Source organism: Eublepharis macularius, chromosome 5, assembly GCF_028583425.1.
Source record: "Eublepharis macularius isolate TG4126 chromosome 5, MPM_Emac_v1.0, whole genome shotgun sequence".
NCBI lineage: Eukaryota > Metazoa > Chordata > Lepidosauria > Squamata > Eublepharidae > Eublepharis > Eublepharis macularius.
The window spans coordinates 169303783-169326309 of NC_072794.1; the positions used below are offsets into that span (position 1 = coordinate 169303783).

Sequence of the window (22527 nt, forward strand, 5' to 3'; positions counted from 1 at the left end):
TCAAACTGCCACATTCCTCCTTTCACATCCCATTTTTTTTCTAGATATTGTTTCAGTTTCCCCCAGTCTGCAATATATTCTCCTGGATCAAGGTCTTTGAGTTTTCTTGTCATTTTATCCATCTCAGCCATGTACAGCAATTTGTAAATCCAATCTTCTGTGGTTGGTATTTCTTGTACTTTCCATTTCTGCACATATAAAAGTCTTGCTGCTGTAGTCATGTAAAATAACAATGTTCTATACTGCATTGGAACATCTTCCATTCCCAAATTCAGTAGCAGCAATACTGGGTTCTTATTTATTTGGGTTTGCAAAACCTCATTAATTACTTCAATTATATCTCCCCAGTATTGCTTAGCTACCTCACAAGTCCACCACATATGGTATAATGATCCTTCATGCTTTTTACATTTCCAGCATCTGTCTGACATATTAGTCTTTCCTAGCGCAATTTTCTTTGGTGTTAAATACCACCTATACATCATTTTATATACATTCTCTTTAATATTTGTACAAGTTGAAATCTTCAGTGTATTTTTCCACAAATGCTCCCAAGCTTCCATTGTTATTTCTTTTTGAAAATGTATTGCCCATTTCACCATCTGGACTTGAACTGTTTCATCTTCCGTGTGCCATTTTAGAAGTATTTTATAAATTTTCGAGATTTCTTTTTTACCTTCTTGTAAAATCACTTCTTCTAATTCCGACTTTTCCAATCTTATTCCTCCTTTTGAACAGTCCGAGTTGTAAAGATCTCTGATTTGCCTATATTGAAACCATCCATAATGAGGAGATAACTCTTCTTGCGTTTTTATTTTTAACCTTTTATGTTCCATTATTGTTATCTCTTTATAGGTTAAACATTGTTGTTCATTATAGACAGCTCTTGGATCTATTACTTTGTATGGTACCACCCATAAGAGGATACCTTCTTCCATATAGTCCTTGTATTTCTTCCAGATTGTGAAAAGGCTTCTTCTAATATAATGATGCAAAAACATAGAGTCCGCTTTTACTTTGTCATACCACAGATATGCATGCCATCCAAAGAGTTTTTTATGTCCCTCCAAAGCCAGCAATTTACGGTCTTTTAGCATTATCCAATCTTTTAACCATACCAAACATATTGCTTCGTAATATAATCTTATATTTGGCAGTTGCAGTCCACCTCTTTCTTTCGAATCTTGTAACAGGTATTTGTATTTCCAAAGCTGATATCCCAGCTCCATGAAAGAGAATATCCCTATGGGACATTTTTTGAGAACTTGTTGAGATCATGCAGAAGTGAAAGCTCACAAAAGAGAAGCAACAAAATTAGGATGAGATTTTTTTTACTCTGAAGATTTCTGATTGATGTTTTTTTCCTAAAGCGAATGTAAGAGTCCTCCTAGCCGTTTCTTACAGTGAGATTCTGGCTGCTGGAGGTGGATCAGAGGTAGTAATAAGGAAAAATCTTGACAAGTTTGCCATCTCCAATAATAAAGTCCTATTTCTTTAATAAAAACACTGTGACCCATTTTTGGTAATTTAAACATACTGAGGAAAATACACCTGTTTTTCAGGAGAGACCTACATTTGCGTACACGAGGACAAATCCACATTTCTTTAGTATAGGGGTACACACACTATCCATGGTTGCATGTAGCCCACAAGGCATGCTGTGGAGTGCCACAGCCATAACCTGTATCCCCATTCCCCTCCCCAGCACCAATTGCAGCTCCTTGGCTGTACTGAGAAGCACTGGTTTCCCCCAAGGAGAAATCACCACCTCCCAGCTGAGGCCATAGCATGGTGGTAGAGTTGCCGGGTCCCCTTATCCTCCTGGTAGGAGAGGGGGAACCCAGCATTTACCTTCCTGCCACTTGAGGACTCTCCACACCAGTGTGATGACATCACTTCCAGGAAGTGATATCATCACACAAGGCCTGGGCAGTGCACGCATGCTTCATTGCGAGCCAGTTTGGGGCCCAAAAAAGGCCCAATTCAGACTGTTTTGGACTCAGATCGGCATGCTGCAAAGCCTGGAGCTCTCTGAGGGAGGTGCAATGACATCAGTGAGGTCATCGTGCCAGCCCCGGGAGTGAGTCTGAGAGGCCCGTTCCCCACCTTCCCCCCTGCCAGCCGGGTAAGCATTGGGTGGGGAGGCGAAAGATGGGAGCCACTGAGCCACCACCAACTGCTCTGCCACCACATGGCCACTCACAGTAGGAGGCTAGAGCAGGGGTCTCTCCAACCCCTGGGCTGCGGACCAGTACCGGTCCGTGGCCTTTTAGCAACCGGGCCACACCAGCGGCATAGTGTGGTTTACTCTATGGCAGTGCCGGTGAAGGGGCAGGAAGGCGAGCAGCAAAGCAGCCCGTTTCCCCACTTGCCTCCCCACTTTCCCACCTGCCACACTGTGGCATCATTATATAATGTAATAATAATAATAATGTAATAATAGAAATGCAAAATTGTATCATCCTGAAACCACACACACACCCCGACCGTGGAAAAATTGTCTTCCACAAAACTGGACCCTGGTACTAAAAAGGTTGGGGACCACTGGGCTAGAGGACTTGGAGGAGCCCTTAGAAGGAGTAGATCCAGATGAGTTAGCCGTGTTATTCTGTAGTAGCAAAATAGTAAAGAGTCCAGTAGCACCTTTAAGACTAACCAACTATACTGTAGCATAAGCTTTTGAGAACCACAGTGCATTGGGGGAAAGTGCATTGGCACTTCTAAAGCAGGGCACGGATGTAGCAACAGTACCCCCCCCCAATGAAACCTAGGCAGGGGCTACCCGGACATCAGATTGCTTAGACATGGGCTGTGCTTGTCCTGTCCTTAATTCCAAGGTGGGTCCACAGATGGTAGGCTGACCTGATGGACCTCCTAGTTAAATTCAAGAACAGCCCAGCACTGAGCCACTGAACTCTCTTCCTTACCATGCTAATGTGATTGTGTGAACTGGCTAGTACATCCTGTATATAAAGTCTCACAATGCTTCTTTCCGGAGAGCAAGTTTGGATCATGGTGTTGCGAACACATACGTGTAGAGAAGGGAATAGGCAGGAAATCCTATAGGATGAAGGAACAGGAGAGGGCTGTCTCCACCATGCTCTTCTTGTATGCTTCTGGATACATCTGGTTCACTTCAAGTCTTGATGGGGCTGGACAGATCCAGCTAAGGGCCAGACCCACAAGATTCCAGAAATCAAGTGCTAAAGAAATGCCATGTGTAAATGGAAGCAAAAAGTATACAGCTCAGCCCAGTTCCTAACTCTAAACTGGAGATGAGAAGCAATAATTGGCACAAAGAGTCAAAGCACACGAGCCAAAATACACTTGAATTACACGTGAATTACACTCAAAAACACTCCAATTACAAAATACACTCAAATTACCCGCGTAATTTGAGTGTATTTTGTATTGTGTACTTGTGTATTTTGTCTTGTGTACTCCTAAGTACTCCTCTCTAATTTACATTTAGTACCTAGTTAACTTTCATGTTATTTTGATTTTATTAGACTGGCAAGTAGTCCGTCTCTTTAAAGGCACAGGATTGTGATTATACACAGGTTTTGTGCAATGCACACTGGGTGATGTGGAAAGCGCTACTGTTAATGCAGCGATTTAATGTATTAACTGCCGCCTGCTTTGCCTTCTACCGCTCAGCAAAAAAAGCGACATTCCTTGCATTGCTACGTCACTTCTGGGGAAAACCTGGAATTGATGTAAGGTAGATCTAGGAATTGCCAGAAACTCTGTGGTTTTACAATAATGCTTCTGGCGATTCCTTGAGCTACTCCACATCTTTTCCAGGTTTTCCTTGGATGTGATGTAGTGACATAGTTGATGTCACATCCTCCCATTTCTCCACTCCCAACCCTCCTACTTGTTGCAGGTTCTACCAGGCAATCATAGACACAGGAAATTCAGTTCACCAAATAGATTCACGGGAAACCTGACCTGCTGCAGTTACTCAATTTAGCAGCATGCCAAATCTCTCTAACTATGGATCTTCCTACAGTTTCCAGTTTCATGGGGTTCTAGGAATATATATAGTTTTGAAAGAGTTCCATAAGTCTCCAAATCATTCATTTTTATGTCAATGAATGCTATATACATGATGTATTATTTCTTTAAAAATGTCATTATAATGATATCCTACTATCTAGCCAATGATTATCGCTGTGACTTACAAAAAAAATGAGAAGGTATTTCAAACAATAGAACCCTTGGTATGAGTGGCCTGGTGGGGTGGTCACCATGGGAGCTGAGCCATGGGGCGGCAGCAACGTGGGGGTTCTCAGCAGGCTGGGTCAGGGCCAAGTATCCATGCGTGGACCCACAAAGAACACTGGAGAACAGGCTTTCCACTCCACTCTGGAGTTTTATTGCATCACTCTCCCGCCACTGGTGATCCAATCCTCCTGCTCCTCTGACCCTAGCCTCCCCCAACTATGCTGGAACACATCTTTAAAGGGACTGCCCAACGAAGGGCCCTGCCCCCAAGTTTTACCCTTTCTCTGGCCCCACCAACCCAGAGGCACTTATCCGGTAAGTGCTGCCCTTGCAAATACCAACCAGCCCCAATGGGATGTTGGGGTATCCAGGAAGACCCATCCCACAGGATGCTCTTACGTAGGTGCTAGCTCTCACGTGTCCAGGTGTAGACGTCTTTCTTGCATTCACTCATTGATCCTTTGCCTTTTCCTTGCAGGTCACTGGCTATTGCCCAACACTGGCCTGTGGGTTGGGTTTGCCATGAACAAGATCATAGCTGCTCTGTTCCTGTCATTCCTTTTCCTGAGAAAAATGTTTGATAAGGTGAATCAGGGAAGCACAACAGTGAGATCCTAGGATATGGTCCTGTGGAAAAGCCCTGTCATCATGTTACCCAAATAAGCAGTCTTCGAATAAGTTGGGGGATTAGCTGAAAGGAGACAGAGTAAAAGAGGGTCACTGGGATTCTCTACCTATGTTTGCAGGGATTATTCCCCGAGAGAACTCTCAGAGTGAGCAGGCAGATGTTCAGGGAAGGCTATAGTTATCAGTCTCAATGAGTGGGAGGTCCACAGAGGCAGCAACAGAATGACCATCATTTCATGGAGAGAAGATTCAAGTCAATTTGGGGATGCATGGATGGGTCCCAGAACACACATACAGAAACTGTTGGTCAGGGACTCCAGACTCAGGGCAAAATGCACCTTGGGGCAAGCTGACATCTTTACCCTAAAATAATAATGGGTTGTCTGGAGGTAGAATAATATGTTGGGAGAGGCTTAATGTGTCTATCTGGGATAGACGATAGGTGGAAATTTTGCTTGATGACCCCTTTAAGTACTGGATGGGAAAAGCTACACGTTTGTTGAATAGCTTTGATTAGGAAAATGGGTGAGAGAAAGTACAGCAGGTGTTGATAAGTCATGAGTTTCTTGGGAGATCTTATTGTCTTAACTGATGCATTTCTCTGGGGTGTGCAGGGGCTGTCAGTCAGTCAGCTGCTCTGACTCACCTTCTGGTAATTTTCCAGGCTCCCATCTGGCTAGTATTCATTTTGCCTAGCCAGGAAGTGTCCTGGGCTTATGACACATGAGGAAGGGATTTATGATATTTCATCTATAAACTGCCTTCTAAGTAGGAGGGGTCTGGCGGCTAACAACTCACACACACACACACACACACACACACACAAAGGAAACAAGCTTTTGGCATGTAACTTCATTTCACTTACATGGAGAGGCAAATAGGATGGAGTTCTCAATAGAGGAGAGAAGGGGAGGAGGGTAAGGAGAAAGGAATAGGAATTAGAGTAATCAACTAGAAAAATGAGTTTTGGACAAAAACTAAAAGGAGCCAGATTAAAACAAAACTCTTTTTTTTCCCTTTTCTGAACCTAGGCTGCTTTTTCCACGGGCCGGAGTAAGGAGAGAAGAGGAATCTCTAGCTATGAAAATTAAATCAAAACAATCAAGTAATGAGGCAAACTACCAAATAATAAAGTAATTAAATAAAACTAAACTATCAAATAGCAAATAAGGTAAATGAAATGAACAACCAAGTAGAGCAAATAAAAAGAAAATAAAACATTGACTTAAGGCCAATGGAATCAGTGCAACCCAACCAAATATCAAAGGAAAAAAATAGGGCAAACAAATGGAACAAATTAATACACAAACAAAGCAAATGGAATCGATTTCCAAGGTAACAAACAAATGAAGATAACTATATACAGGAAAAGCTGATGTTGAAAGCAGGGTTTGAGTCCAAAAGCGACCAGCAGTACAAACAATTTGTGCTGGGATAAGCATCTTGACTTCACCTCCCCCGTGTGTCCAAGACAACAAGGATGCAAAACAAAAAACCTCCCCTTAAATTTCACAGAAGCACAGAATCACAGTACTCCAGGTGTGGCCGGACCTGGGCAGTATAGAAAAGGACTATGATCTCCAGCGAGCTGGGTCTGGCCAGGAGGGCTCGCTACAATAAGAAAAACTTCTACAGATATGTGAGAAGCAAATGCAAGGTAAAAGAGGCAATTGGACCGCTGTTGGGAGTAGATGGAGAAACTCTGATACAGGACAGAGAAAAAGCAGACAGGCTTAACGACTTTTTTGCCTCTGTTTTCTCTCCGAAGAACTCAGGCACATCTAGAGATAGTCGAAAATGTGGCAGGACACCTGAGTGGCTAATTGACATTGACAGAGAGGTAGTGGAGAGGCATCTGGCTGCACTGGATGAATACAAATCCCCTGGGCCGGATGGGGTGCACCCAAGAGTGCTGAAAGAACTTTCCAGAGAACTTGCAGAACCCCTGTCCATCATCTTCAAGGCCCTCCTGGAGGACTGGGGATGTGCCACAAGATTGGAGAAGAGCGAATGTTATCCCAATCTTTAAGAAAGGGAGGAAGGATGACCCGGGAAACTACAGGCCGGTCAGTCTGACTTCTGTTGCTGGGAAGATATTAGAACAGATTTTAAAGGGATCAATCTGTAAGCATCTGAAGGACCACTCAGTGATCCGGGGAAGTCAGCATGGTGTTGTTCCTAACAGATCTTGCCAGACCAACCTGGTTTCCTTCTTTGATTGAGTGACCAGCTTACTGGAACGGGGGAACTCTGTTGACGTGATTTATCTGGATTTCAGTAAAGCTTTTGATAAGGTCCCCCATGACATTCTGATGGGCAAACTGGAAGACTGTGGAGTAGACTATGGGACAGTTCGGTGGATAGGGAACTGGTTGGAGGACCGCACTCAAAGAGTGGTGGTCAACAGCGTTTCATCAGATTGGAGGGAGGTGTCCAGTGGGGTGCCACAGAGCTCAGTTTTGGGCCCGGTACTTTTCAATATTTTTATCAATGATCTGGATGAAGGAGTGGAAGGGCTGCTCATTAAATTTGCTGATGATACCAAATTGGGAGGGGTAGCAAACACCCAAGAAGATAGAATTAAAATTCAACAAGACCTGAATACTCTGGAGAAGTGGGCAGCTGTGAATAGGATGCAATTCAACAAAGACAAGTGCACAGTATTACATCTGGGCCACAAAAATGAGAAGCACAAATACTGGATGGGGGATACACTTCTGGGCAGTAGTATATGTGAAAGGGTTCTTGGGGTAAGAGTGGACTGTAAACTGAATATGAGCAGTCAGTGTGATGCGGTGGCAAAAAAGGCTAATTCAATCCTGGGTTGTATCAAAGGGGCCATAGCATTGAAATCGCAGGAGGTCATAGCCCCTCTCTATACTGCCTTGGTCAGGCCACACCTGGAGTATAGTGTGCAGTTCTGGAGGCCTCACTTCAAAAAGGATGTGGACAAAATCGAGAGGGTGCAGAGGAGAGCGACGAGGATGATCAGGGGTCTGGAGACTGAGCCCTATGAGGAAAGGCTGAGGGCCTTGGGAATGTTTAGTTTGGAGAAGAGGAGGTTGAGGGGGGACATGATTGCTCTCTTTAAGTATTTGAAAGGCTGTCATTTGGAGGAGGGCAAAGAGCTGTTCCAGTTGGCAGCAGAGGGTAGGACACGAAGCAATGGGCTTAAATTCCATGCAGAAAGGTACCGGCTGGATATTAGGAACAACTTTTTCACGGTCAGAGTAGTTCAAAAGTGGAATCAGCTGCCTAGGGAGGTGGTGAGCTCCCCTTCACTGGCAGTTTTCAAGAAGAGGCTGGATGAATACTTGTCAGAGATGCTTTAGGCTGATCCTGCACTGGGCAGGGGGTTGGACTAGATGGTCTGTAGGGCCCCTTCCAACTCTATGATTCTATGATTCTATGATTCTATGATTCTATGATGCAGTGGCCCTTTTGATACAACCCAAGACTGAGTTTGCCTTTTTTGCCACCGCATCACACTGACTGCTCATATTTAATTTACAGTCCACTCTTACCCCAAGATCGTTCGCATACACTACTGCCCAGAAGTGTATCCCCCATCCAGTATTTGCAGTTCAAATTTTTGTGGCCCAGATGTAATACTGTGCACTTGGCTATGTTGAATTGCATCCTATTCACAGCTGCCCACTTCTCCAGAGTATTCAGGTCTTGTTGAATTTTAATTCTATCTTCTTGGGTGTTTGGCACTCCTCCCAATTTGGTATCATCAGCAAATTTAATGAGAAGCCCATTTACCCTTTCATCCAGATCATTGATAAAAATATTGAAAAGTACCAGGCCCAAAACCGAGCCCGATGGCACCCCACTGGACACCTCCCTCCAATCTGATGAAACACCATTGACCACCACTCTTTGGGTGCAGGCCTCTAACCAGTTCCCTATCCACTGAACTGTCCTATAGTCCAGTCCACAGTCTTCCAGTCTCCCCATCAGAATGTAATGGGGGACCTTATCAAAAGCTTTACAGAAATCCAGATAAATCACGTCAACAGAGTTCCCCTGATCCAGAGTTCCCCTGATCCAAATCCCACCCTCCAGTTTCTTTTCCCCCTCCTTGGGAAAATACAATCAGAACCCTTAAGCATATCTTTCCCCAGCCATCCTTCCACCCCAATTTCAGTCTCCCGTGGCTACTTTTTATCTTTAAAAACTGGGAAGACTTTTAATGGCAAAGGTGTGTGACACCAGTTCTGCCCTAAGGTACGTGCTGTAGCTTGGACTCACCTGAGGTTTTTTCTGAAGAGCAACAGAGTAGCATGCCCCAAAGGAGACCACAAAAGGAGCAACCCAAAGCCATCTGCTATGCCAACCGGGTATTAACAACCAAGGCTGTTGGGCACCTTAAAGACCAACAAATATATTGTAGCAGAAGATGTCCTAGGTTAAAGCCCACTCCAGCAGCTGATTTCATTTGGGCGTTTCGTTAAGCTCGTGGTCAGGAATCAGCTTCGAAAGGGGGAAAGAAAAAGTTGGGACAGGAAATTAAGTCAAACATCCTGGAATCAACAAAGAGGGGAGGGGAGAACTTTCAAAACCTCTTGTTAGTATAGATTTAGCAGGAGCAAAACAAGAGGGGGGTGGGAACCCAACCTGATGAACAAGTTGGGAATCAGAAAAGTTGCGTGACCAAAAAAAAATAAAATAAAGAAAAAATTATAACTATGATTGATTATTTATTACACAGACTAAAAGTGATTAAAACCTTGTGAGAACGTTAAAAAGCTAGAGACCTAGTAACAGCAGTTACACACAGTTACACAGTTGTTTGCACATTAAAAAAGGAACCAAATTGCAGAATTGATTATACATACACTGAGACTAAACCCATTTTGGCCCACTGAGCCTTCTTCAGTGGTCTTGTTTGTTAATACTCATGCGTTAAAAAAATGGCTCATAAATATAAATATTAATACAAATGTTGCTGGTTCAGACCAGGTAGTAGAAGTGTGGAACATTTATAGCCCCCAATATGAGTGACTTGTTATTAATGATCTACTTGGGTGGCCGCACTCCACAGAAGTGATGCTGAACTAGGTTTTTATCACTTTTACGCTGGTTCCTGACTAGTATAGATTTAGCATTCGGCTGTTTGGTGGACTGTTTGTAATGGACAAAGGACAACCAAAAAGAGGAGGAGAGAAAGCGCAGCCCTGCAAAAGAAGGGTTGCATCTGACGAAGAGAGCTGTGGTTCTCGAAAGCTTATGCTACAGTAAAGTTGGTTAGTCTTAAATGTGCTACTGGACTCTTTTCTATTTTGCTACTACAGACTAACATGGCTAACTCCTCTGGATGCAAAAGAAGGGTAATCAAAGAGGTTGGAACAGAAAATGTGAAGTAAATATAACTACAAATGTAATACAAATGAATAAAAGACCAGGATATAATTTAATTCAACTAATGGAAGTGCAATAGTATGATTAAAAATAACGACAGTGCGCTTCAGCATATAAGTACCATACCCTTGTGTATACACATAGTAAACTTACACATTTACAGGTATATTAGTACATTTAATCTCTATATGTATAGAACCAGAACCACGTATTTCGGCTCAAGTGTTACCCAAAGAGGCGGTCTCCTAATTAGTTGGGGGAATTAGCTTGAAGGAGACGAGCGAGAGGGAGCAACTGAGATTCTCCACTTACGCTTACGGTGAATATTCCTTTAGAGAACTCTTGAAATAAGCCAGGCAGATGTTCAACTGGAAAGGTTTTTTTATTATTAAACAGAAATAATGGGCAAATGTACAAAAGTAATACAAAGCTAATTAAGAGGAAATCGGGGGGGGGGGGGAAGGGGAGAAAGTAGTTTCGAGGAAGGCTATAGTTATCAGTCTCAAGGATATTGGTCCGCGGAGGTAGCAGCAAAACAGCCAGAGTTTCATGGAGAAGAGAAGAGACCAAAATGGAGTTAGGGGTGCAGACAGATCCAAAACACACCCACACTCACTGATGGCTGTGGAGTCCAGCAGTAATAGCCAGTTTGGTGTAGGGGTTAAGAGTGATGGGACTCTAATCTGGAGAACCTGGTTTGATTCCCACTCTTCTACTTGAAGCCAGCTGGGTGACTCCCTTTCCTTTTTGCCAGCTCCAAACTTGCAGCTGGGATCCAGTATAGACTGTCGTCCCAACTTTTGGAATATCAATGTGAATTCTAGGGTGGAGAGCATTTCTCTCCAATCTCCAAGACTTTTCCCTCTCAGGGTAACTGACCTCTTAAAGCTGTTTTGGAGCTTCCTCTTTCTAATGGCAGTGAAGAACAAGAGGAAATGTTAAAGCAAATCACTTCTGTCCAGATACAGGGGGGAGATCTAACTTTCTCAGAAAAACCACTTCCTCCTTTGTTAACCCCAAAAGACATGTTACAAGAAAGAGCATAGAAGGAACTCTTGCCAACTTCTCAAATGTCTGCTTCAAGCCTCTTCTCTGAGCTGCCTCATTCATTCTTTCTCCTGCTCCTTCTCCTACAAATCTTCGGTGAGTGCTCATTTGTTTGTTGACATTATTTATAGTCCTCCTTTCTCACTGAGACCCAAGACAGATTACACCACATGGGTCAGCACAGTCAATTTCAAAGACATTTCAATATGCATGAAATAAGGCATATATCTTCGGCACTGCCTCCCTCCCTATGTTCCACCTCGGCAGCTCCTCTGTTAACATCCCCTTTGCCCAGTAGCTACCCTGAACATTTGGTGCAGTGGTTAAGAGCGTGGGACTCTAATCTGGAGAGCCAGATTTGATTCCTCACTCCTCCACTTGAAGCGAGCTGGGTGTCCTTGGGTCAGTCACAGCTTCTAGCTCTCTCAGCCCCACCCACCTCACAGGGTGTTTTGTTGTGGGGATAATAATAGCATATTTCGTAAACTTCTCTGAGTGGGTGTTAAGTCATCCTGAAGGGTGGTATATAAATCAAATGTTGTTGTTGTTGTTGTTGTTATCACTAGACATAGGCATGAATGAAAAAAACCCCACAAACATGCTGCTGTTGTTTGTTGCCACCGCCGAACACGAACAGATGAATGGAAGCGAACATGTCCCGTTAATGAACGTGTTTGTTGTTCGTTGTTCATCGGCGCAGGAGCAGCCCCCATTAGACTTAGAAAGCCCATATTCACAGGAAGTGTTCAGCAGGCTCCCCTCCAGCCATCATCCAAGTTTGGTCAAGATTGCAATGCGGATCTTGGAGTTATACATTCCCAAATCCTTGGTCAGGCCGCACCTGGAGTATTGTGTGCAGTTCTGGAGGCCTCACTTCAAAAAGGATGTGGACAAAATCGAGAGGGTACAGAGGAGAGTGACGAGGATGATCAGGGGTCTGGAGACTGAGTCCTACGAGGAAAGGCTGAGGGCCTTGGGAATGTTTAGTTTGGAGAAGAGGAGGTTGAGGGGGGACATGATTGCTCTCTTTAAATATTTGAAAGGCTGTCATTTGGAGGAGGGCAGGGAGCTGTTCCAGTTGGCAGCAGAGGGTAGGACCCGAAACAATGGGCTTAAATTACATGCTCAAAGGTACCAGCTGGATATTAGGAAGAACTTTTTCACGGTCAAAGTAGTTCAAAGGTGGAATCAGCTGCCTCGGGAGGTGGTGAGCTCCCCTTCACTGGCAGTTTTCAAGAAGAGGCTGGATGAATATTTGTCAGAGATGCTTTAGGCTGATCCTGCACTGGGCAGAGGGTTGGACTAAATGGTCTGTGTGGCCCCTTCCAACTCTATGATTCTATGATTCTATGAAATCCGACGGCCTGAGGAAACTCCTATTCGACACAATGGGAGCCACCAATTGTCTTTTGCCCTATGTACAAGTGGTGGACTCTAGGAGACGGGAGCTTTGGCTGCTGGCCGGCGGCACCCGGGAGTATGGCCGTTCAGCGGCACCCCCCATGGGCCTGCCCAGCAGGCCTAACTTCTTTTATTCCTGGTGGCTGCCGTGACTGGTGGGCTAGGGAAGGCGACATGGGGCTGCCTCCACCAGAGGGGGCAGGGGGTCTGGGTGCTCACCAGCAGCACCCCCCATGTGCCCGCCCACCAGGCCTAACTTCTTTTATTCCCGGTGGAGGCTGGAAGGTGGGTTATGTCGGTGGCTGCCAGTCCTGGCTGGCTAGGGGAGGCGGTGTGGGCCCGCCTCCCCTGGAGGGGAGAGGGGGTTTGGCTGCTCACCAGTGGCACCCCCATGTGCCCAGCTGCCAGGCCTAACTGTTGTTATTCCTGGCAGAGGCTGAAAGGTGGGTGATGAGTGCAGCCATCGGGCTTGGCAGGCTAGGAGAGGCAGTATGGGGCTGCCTCCCCCGGAGGGGGCAGGGGGTATGGCCACTCACCGGTGGCACCCCCCATGTGCCCACCCACCAGGCCTAACTTTTATTATTCCAGGTGGAAGCCAGAAAATGGGTGATGATGAGTGCAGCTGGCAGGCCTGGCAGGCTAGGGGAGGCAGCGTGGGGCCACCTCCCCCAGAGGAGGGGGTCTGGCCACTCACCAGCAGTGCCCCCTATGTGCCCACCCACCAGGCCTCACAGAGGGTACCTTCCAGATGGTATAAAAGGTGGGTGATATCGTTGGCCACCGCAGACCAAAATGACCCAGCCACAATCTGCTAAGAAATTCCTCCAGAAAGACAAGTTGGCATACGGAGGTGTTGAAACGTGGACAACTAACTATCCCAGGGGAAGGAGGACGAACAGTTACAGGCTGTGCTACGGAGCTGGCCACAGACCACGGAGTGAGGGGTGGGCTGCCGGCAGGGACACCACCGAGAGTTTGGCATGGGGATGGGAGGGATGTTTCATGAAACACAAACCATTCCTCCAGGGATCCCTCACCCACCTCCTCCTCAAAATGTTGAGAAAGATCCTCTCCCTGCAGCAGAAAGACCTCTTTGGCCTCCTCCACAGCCCCCACAGGTGAATCTGGGGGAGCAGGAGGACTCTCTGCGGCCCCCAAGGCACGCCCAGTACTGCTTGCCACGAGGAAACCAGGAGGACTACCTTTGCACTTTCCCCCATGACCACCCGTGGCGGCCACCACAACATGAAGACTCATTGTGCCACCAAACTAGAATAAAGGAGGACAGAAAAGGAGAGAACACTGCGAGCCCTCAGCAGAGGTGCCTACCTCAGAACTTGTCCCCAGGGCTGGGCAGCAGCCCTGGAACCGGAAGCTGAGGCTAGAGCCCTAGCCCAGCACACCCAGAAGCCTGACCACCAGATCAGGCACTGATATTGATGATAATAATAATGTTAGCCCTCAACCGAGTTGCCCACAGAGCTTGGCCCCAGAACCTGGCAGCAGCCCTGGAACCAGAGGCTGGAGCTAGAGCAGTAGCCCTGCCCAACCAGAAGCCTGACCAGATCAGGCACTGATACTAATAATAATAATAGTCAGGGTGAACCCTCAGCCGAGGTGCCCACTGAGATTGGCCCCAGGGCCTGTCAGAAGCCCTGGAACGAGAGGGAGTGGGTAGAGCCCTTGCCCAGTACTCCCAGAAACCTGACAAGATCAGGCACTGATAATAATCAGTGTAAGCCCTCAGCCGAGGTGCCCACTGAGCTTGGCCCCAGGGCCTGGCAGCAGCCCCGGAACGAGAGAAAGGGGGTAGAGCCCTAGCCCAGTACTCCTAGAAACCTGACCAGATCAGACACTGATGGTAATCAGAGTGAACCCTCAGCTGAGGTGCCCACAGAGCTTGGCCCCAGAGTCTGCAATACCAAAGGAGGGACCACCCTCAACCACGTCAGAAGTGTATCATAAATTTACTATAACCATTTAAAGTGGCAAGTGCCTAAATTCTCATAGACCTACAAAAATCAATATAACAAATACATATCAGGTAATGACTCCAGGGTACAAGGTAAGTATAGTCAGTTCAAAGGGTTATCTGCAATATCTAATATCTTATTTCTTTCTGTCTTTCAGCTTGCAGTTTTCGTCTTACAGATGGACAGATGGTAATCCAATCCAGATGCCCAAAGCTGGGGCCGGCTATCTTACACGCAGATTTTCGTCCCACGGACTTCCTCGGGGGGCATGCCTGTGGTCCTCTACAATAATCACATCAATTTTAAGACAGTACAAACTCATATTCACAATAAATATATCTACATTCACTCCACTTACTTGTGTCCTCAATAATTCAGTCCTAGCTCCCGGACAGTGACTCCGTTTTCAACTACCTGGCGTGTCTCCTTTCAAATTCTCTGTCTCTTTATACTAACACAATGATATCAGTTCCTTCAAGTTAAAGGAGTAGCACCCCTATTTAATATTTATTGTGAATATGAGTTTGTAATGTTTTAGAATTGATGTGATTATTGTAGTGGACCACAGGCACGCCCCTGAGGAAATCCGTGGGACAAAAATCCGCATGCAAAATAGCTGGCCCCAGCTTTGGGCATCTGGATTGGATTACTATCTGCCCATCTGTCGGATGGAAACTGCAACCTGAAAGACAGAAATAAGATATTAGACACTGCAGATAACCCTTTGAACTGTATCCTGAAGTCATTACCTGATATGTATTTATAGGATTTGCTATATTGATTTTTGTAGGTCTATGAGAATTGGGGCACTTGCCACTTTAAATAGTTGTAGTAAATTTATGATACACTTCTGACATGGTTGAGAGTGGGCCCTCCTTTGGTATTGCAGGCATGTGCCGGGTCTTGCCTTCTGTTTTCGTGGCCCCAGAGTCTGGCAGCAGTCCTGGAACCAGAGGCTGGGCCTGCCCTAGCCCAGCACACCCAGAAACCTGACCAGATCAGGCACTGATAGTAATCAGAATGAGCCCTCAGCCGAGGTGCCCACTGAGCTTGGCCCCAGGGCCTGGCAGCAGCCCTGGAACCAGAGGCTGGGGCTAGAGCCTTAGCCCAACACACCCAGAAGCCTGACCACCAGATCTGGCACTGATACTGATGATAATAATAATAATCAATGTGAGTCCTCAGCTGAGGTGCCCACAGAACTTGGCCCCAAGGCCTGGCAGCAGCCCTGGAACCAGAGGGCATAGATCCCTATCCCATCACACACAAAGAAAATCCCAGCTCCCATGCACTCTCCCTGTCGCTCTCCCAAAGCTCTGTCCCACTCCATTGCTTGCTGAAACTGAAAGCCAGCCTGGGAGCCCAGTGCTTTTTATAAGCAGGGGTCCCATAGAGCAACACAGGAGGTCTGTGGTTGGCAGTCAGAGCTGCCTAACAGGGTTTGCAGGGATGAGATTGGAGTTCCCATGGCCACAGAACACCCACTCCTCCCTCCCTCCCCCCTGGTGTCTGCCCATGTTACCAATTGTAACCAAATTTGCAGCGCCACACTTGGAAGGAAAACCTGCCCATCAAACTAAGTTCGGCTTTGATTGGGGTGTCCAGGGCAACAGAGGGAGTGCAGACAGAGTTCAGACAGTCCTTCCCTCCGTTGCCGAGGCAATTGATTGAAGGCGCCTGAGTGTCTGGCTTCCCAAACAGTGGACGAATGCAACAAACGAGGCTTAGTTGCGACGACCACCTGTTCATCTGGAATGGCGCCTCACGAACGGCCCGTTTGCGAACATACGAATGGCCTGTTTGTGTGTTTTTTCTGTTTGTAATACAGTTTGTGCCCATGTCTAGTTATCACCACTGGAACTGTCAGTTTTCTCCTGCTGCTATGTCCCTTGGTTCTTGAAGGGGGTGAGTGCATCTTAGTTTGCTGTCTCAGCTTTGCTCCTTCCCAGGGCCGGCGCCACCCTTGAGGCGGTGAGGTGGGGGCCGCGGGCGCCGCGGGGCTGGAGAGGGCACTGGAGGGGGTGCCGGGGGCGGGGGCGCATGCCCCGCAGCACTGCCGCCCACCCCTTGGCGAGCGCAGCAGCCGCGGGCCAGGGATGGCTGGTGGCCGGTGCTGCGTGCAGTGCACGGGCAGCCTCCTTGCGCCGTCCACTGGGGGCGCTGCATGATGACGTCATCACGTGATGACGTCATCATGCTTACTGGGGGGCGTGCACGCGCTGCGTGCGCTCGATTGGCCTCCAGTGCCAGGAACCCTGGCACCGGGGCTGCTCCGTCCACCTTCAGTGGTTCTGCTTGGAGCGTAGACTCCTGATGGTATCGCTCTCGGCTTCTGTGACACACTCAACTCTGCTCACCGTGTTAAGGTGCGCATCCAAGAGAGAGGTTTAAAATGAGCCCTTTGCAATTGCTCCATTTTCCAAGCAGCTTTCATACAGAGGATTTTCCTCTTTCATCCACCCAACTCTTGTTTGTTTTTTGTTTCTGTTTCTACATAACATCATCCTACATTGATGTCCCAACCATGAGCAGCCTGATTTTTTTTTCTCTAAAAGAAACACTTCTTTAAAAACCTGGAGAATTCACAGGCATGGCATCTCTAGAATGTTCTTTTCACTGTGTCTAGAATGGAAGGTACGCCTTCCGTTTCAAAGAAAAGGAATGCCTCCACCTAGCTATTAGGGTTCTTTTACTTTTTTATCTCTCTCAGCTTCCTCAAGGAACGACAACTGCAGGGGGAAATGGGAAGCCGTATTTATGCTTTTCTAAATATACAGTTTTCTTTTTTCCTTTTAAAATAGTAATGCAGAACAGTGCAATTGCCCTATGTCTGTTATTGTGTAACTTCTGTATTAAGAATAAAAAGGCGTTGGGGACAGCAAAGGACAGAGTCTCAAACGGAAGGTATGCAAAAATAAATGAAAATATATTTTCTAATCTAAAATACGATTGGCAGCATTTTTAGTCATGTTGTCACACCTCGTTGCAGGCTGGCCCATCTTCTGTAGGTATTCCAGTGGAGAAAGACCGAAATGAGGCTCTTCTATCTAGCGTTATGTTAGGTGGCCAGTGGAACAGAGGAGCGGCCTATTCAGAAAATGGGGGCAAGGCATATGCAAATGTTCTCACAAGAGTCCCCAGATCAATGAAACGAGGTTCCCAGGATCAGGGGAGCACAAATGTACTTGTGAAGCTGTCCTCTACTGAGTGAGGCCATCGGTCTATCAAGGTCACTCTTGTCCACACCAGCTGGCAGAGTCTCTCAGGCCAAGGTCCTTCACATCATCTGCTACCTGACCTTTTTCACTGGAGATGCTGAGGATTGGACCTGGGGCCTCTTGCATATGCAGCAGATGCTCTACCCAGTGAGCTACGGCTCTTGCAAAGCCAATGATGTTCAGTGGAGCCACAGATGGATTTGGCACTCAGTTCTTGGGTGCAGAAGACAAAGGCAAATAATAATAACATACTTTGTAAACCACTCTGAGTGGGCATTAAGTTGCCCTGAAGGGCGGTATACAAATCAAATATTATTATTATTATTATTACCATATCCAGGGACGGATGTGTGCCCTGTTTGTCCCAGGACTGTGAGGGCAAATGATACATTCCATGCAAAGCCATGTAAGGAAGCCCACATTTTGCTACCTTAATAAATTCCAGCCTTGGGTTTTTGAGGGTAAACGCCAAAGAGGAATGATTTAGTGAATCTTTTGCTCTCTCAGAATTCTCCCAAGATGTCATTAAAAGTTATCAGTCATTTCCAGTTCTTGAAAAGTTGCCAATCTTGGTTGGGAAATTCCTGGAGGTTTGGTGGTAGAGCTTGGGGAGGCATTAAGTTATGCCATACATCTTTATAATTTTTCTCCCAACTTTTCTTTGTGATGACTTTTGGGAGGTCAAATGGCCATTTTGTGCTATAGGTGACTTCTTTGTATTCTAACTCCATTACAATCTCACCAAATTTAGCCCACAACCCTTTCTGGTGTTTTAGAATACAGTATTCCTTGTGTCACAGGTGCCACAGCCCAGGAGCTGGAGGTGATACAGTCCCAGGGACCCTTGATGCTGACCGCAGGACAGACCCTCACTCTGAATTGCACATTGATTGGGCCCGGTCCACCAGGAGGTGTGAGATGGTACAAAGGCTCGAACAGAAACCAGCCTCCCGTTTACAATGATAAAGGAGCGTCTTTGCCCCAAGTAGCAAGGATAAATCCCGGATCAGACACCGACTACAGCATTCGTATCAGCAACATCCAGCCCAAGGATGCCGGGACCTACTACTGTGTGAAATACGAGGCAGAAGGATTGCATTTAAAGGGAGGGTTCCATGAAAAGGAATTGAAAGCAGGAAAGGGCACTGAGGTTTTTGTGATCGGTAAGTACCATCTGCAGTCTATTTGTGACAAAATGGGGAAGAGAGGACAAGTGGTACACAAGCCCCCTTGCCTCTCTGAGACTGGCACTATCACCAGAAGAATCTTCTTGATGTGCTGAAGGGTCTTTTCAAGGCAGCCCTTTGCTAGCAGTTAGAGCCATTGACTGGAGGAAAAAGAGACAGAGAGCTTTTTTCCTTATGCAGGGAGGATTTTATGCTCACCTCTGCTGGGCAGCTGCTCCCCCACTCCGTCCCACCCCTCCTTTCCTTCCCATACCAATCAGTAGAGTGGCCAACCATGGGGAATGTTCACCATAGGTGTCAATCGGAGGATCTGGTCCAATTTAAGAAGCAGGTAGAGTTATAAAGATGCAAGAGATGGGAGAAGGGACATGGAATGCAAAAATAAATGAAAATATAGATTCTAATTTAGAATACAATTGGTAGCATTCTTAGGCACATTCTTGCACCTCATTGCAGGCTGACCCGTCTCCTGCCCGTATTTCAATGGAGAAAGACTGACATGAGGCTCTTCTATCCAGCCATTACTTTTGGTGGCTGGTGGAACAGAGGAGGGGCCTGTTCAGGAAATGGGGGCGGAGCATATGCAAATATTCCCACCAGCACCCTCAGGTCAATGAAACGAGGTTCCTAGGATCAAGGGAGCACACATGTACTTGTGAAGCTGTCCTCTACTGAGAGAGGCCATCGGTCTATCAAGGTCACTCTTGTCCACACCAGCTGGCAGAGTCTCTCGGGCCAAGGTCTTTCACATCACCTGCTACCTGACCCTTTTCACTGGAGATGCTGAGGATTGAACCTGGGACCTCTTGCATACACAGCCGATGGTCTACCCAGTGAGCTACAGCTCTTAGAAAGCAAATGATGTTGATTGGATCCACAGGTGGATTTTGCACTCAGTACTCTTGTGCAGTAGACAACGGCTTACTTAATTGTAAAGTGCTGTGCAACAAAGGTGCGAGCAAGTGGCTTTTACTATTGATGGCCCATTAGTTTTTGGTGTGTTTCTTTTGCGGGGTTCCTCTCAGGAATGCTGGAGAGCTATCCTAAGCATCACATCATCGCAGCTTATGTGACCTGCCGCAATGGAGTCTTTGTCCAGTGGCTCCACAGAAACACAGAACATAGACCTGGAAGGGATCCCAAGGGTCATCTAGTCCAACCCCCTGCACAATGCAGGAAATTCACAGCTATCTTCCCCCCACACCTCCCCCAGTGACCCCTGCCCCATGCCCAGAGGGAAGCCAAAAAACTGCCGCATTCAATCTGGCCTGGAGGGAAATTCCTTCCTGACCCCAAGGTGGAGGCAATTGGCATTGCCCTGGGCATGTAAGAAAGGGCCACGAGAGCCCAGCACCAGCTCATTTCTTCATGCGCTCCCTCTCTCAATTTCCATACATTAAAACTGAATGGTTTCTTGCAGCCAAGAGCATGGAAGATGTGGGCATTGTTTCTCAATTACCATGACCAGGTTCATCCGAAGACTATGGGAGCAAATCACACATTCCATGCAAAGCCATGTACGGAAGCCCACATTTTGCTCCTGTAATAAACTTCAGCCTTGGGAGGTGCTGGATTTTGAGGGTAAAGAGCCAAAGAGGAATGATTTAGTGAGTCGTTCGTACTCTCAGAAATCTTCCACGAGGTTGTAAAAAGTTACAATTTCTTGAAAAGTTTGTTTTGTTGTTCTATGGTGATTTAGCTAATTCGTTTTTGTAATGAGACTGAATATCCAACTTGTAGCACCCTTTTTTGTTCAAATAATATGAATGCTTTAAAATTTCTCGAACAATTTGTGACCACAGTTGACCAGTCAATTGACCAAATCTCCACTGACCAATCGAATGGCTTAGCCAGCTTCCGGTTCCTTTTATCTCTGCATGTTGCAACGTAGAGATAAGTCTGCTTTGCCACTTGCTGCAAAGAAGGGCTCTGTGCTGCCTTTGCTAGCTTTGGGGCATGAAAATTGCCCTAACCATATCCACAAACCCTCTGCACTTTGTCTTGCCTTCCCATTGAATCTCTCTGTGTCTACAGCTGACCGGTGTTCATAATCAAGCATTTTGAGGTCAAGGATGCTACCAGATAACAAGTATTCTTTTATGCTGGATTATACTTGTAGCTGAGACATGTTCTCCACTCTCTCCCATCCCCTCTACGAAGCCCCTCCATTTTCTCCTGCATTCTCCTTGCCAGTCTCACCAAGGCCCGTTCTCCAACTAAGGAGGTCCTTCATGGTTTTCTTAAGATTAAAAAAAAAAAAATCTTTACCACATACCTAATCTTTTGCTGTGTCTGAATTGAGAAGATCACAATGGTTACAGTATCCAACATCTGGCTACACTTTAAATCCAGATGTTGATTCCTCACTATGGCTGTGTGATGATTTCCACTGTAATTCTCCTTGGTTGTGATTCCAGAAAACTCCTTCGTTCCTTTCTTCCTCCAGCCACTTCCTGACCCCAAGGTGGAGGCAGTCAGCATTGCCCTGGGCATGTAAGAAAGGGCCACGAGAGCCCAGCACCGGCTCACCCCTTCATACCCTCCTTCTCCCGATCTGTGTACGTTCATATTGCATGGTGTTTCTTGCCGCCTAGCTCATGGAAGATGTGGGGGTTGCTTCTCCATTACCATGACCAGAGAGGGAAATATGCCCTATTCGTCTCAGGACTGGGGGGGGGGGGCAAATCACACATTCCACGCAAAGCCATGTAAGGAAGCCCACATTTTGCTACCTTAATAAATTCCAGCCTTGGGAGGGGCTGGGTTTTGAGGGTAACTGCCTAAGAGGAATAATTCAGTGAATCGTTTGCACTCTCAGAATTCTTCCTTGATGTTGTTAAAAGTTACCATTTCTTGAAAAGTTCGTTTCGTTGTTCTGTGGTGATTTAGCTAATTTGTTTTTGTAATGAGACTGGATATCCAACTTGTATCTCCCTTTAAATGCTTTAAAATTTCTTGACCAATTTGTGACCACAGTTGACCGGTCAATTGACCAAATCTCCACTGACCAATCAAACGGCTTAGCCAGTTTCTGGTTCCTTTTATCTCTGCATGTTGCAACCTAGGGCCAAGCTACAAGTGACGAATGACACTTGAACGACAAGTGTATTTCTCTCTGTTCACTTGCCCTCCACTCAATCCACTTGCCGTTCAAGTGTCATTTGTCACTTGTAGCTTGGCCCGTAGAGATAAGGTTGCTTTGCCACTTGCTGCAAAGAAGGGCTCTGTGCTGCCTTTGCTAGCTTTGGGGCATGAAAATTGCCCTAACCATATCTACAAACCCTCTGCACTTTGTCTTGCCTTCCCATTGAATCTCTCTGTGTCTACAGCTGACCGGTGTTCATAATCAAGCATTTTGAGGTCAAGGATGCTACCAGATAACAAGTATTCTTTTATGCTGGATTATACTTGTAGCTGAGACATGTTCTCCACTCTCTCCCATCCCCTCTACAAAGCCCCTCCATTTTCTCCTGCATTCGCCTT

At 46.4% G+C, this 22527-nt stretch overlaps 1 protein-coding gene across 1 annotated transcript in view; it reads left to right on the forward strand.

Moving 5' to 3' along the window:
* The window catches only part of LOC129330437 (hemicentin-1-like), a 98303-nt gene that overhangs the window by 14547 nt on the left and 61229 nt on the right, over window positions 1-22527 (forward strand). The window contains exon 7 of the mRNA XM_054980467.1: window positions 18658-19020. Coding sequence (XP_054836442.1) covers window positions 18658-19020 — 363 coding nt within the window. The remainder of the gene's footprint in view (window positions 1-18657; window positions 19021-22527) is intronic.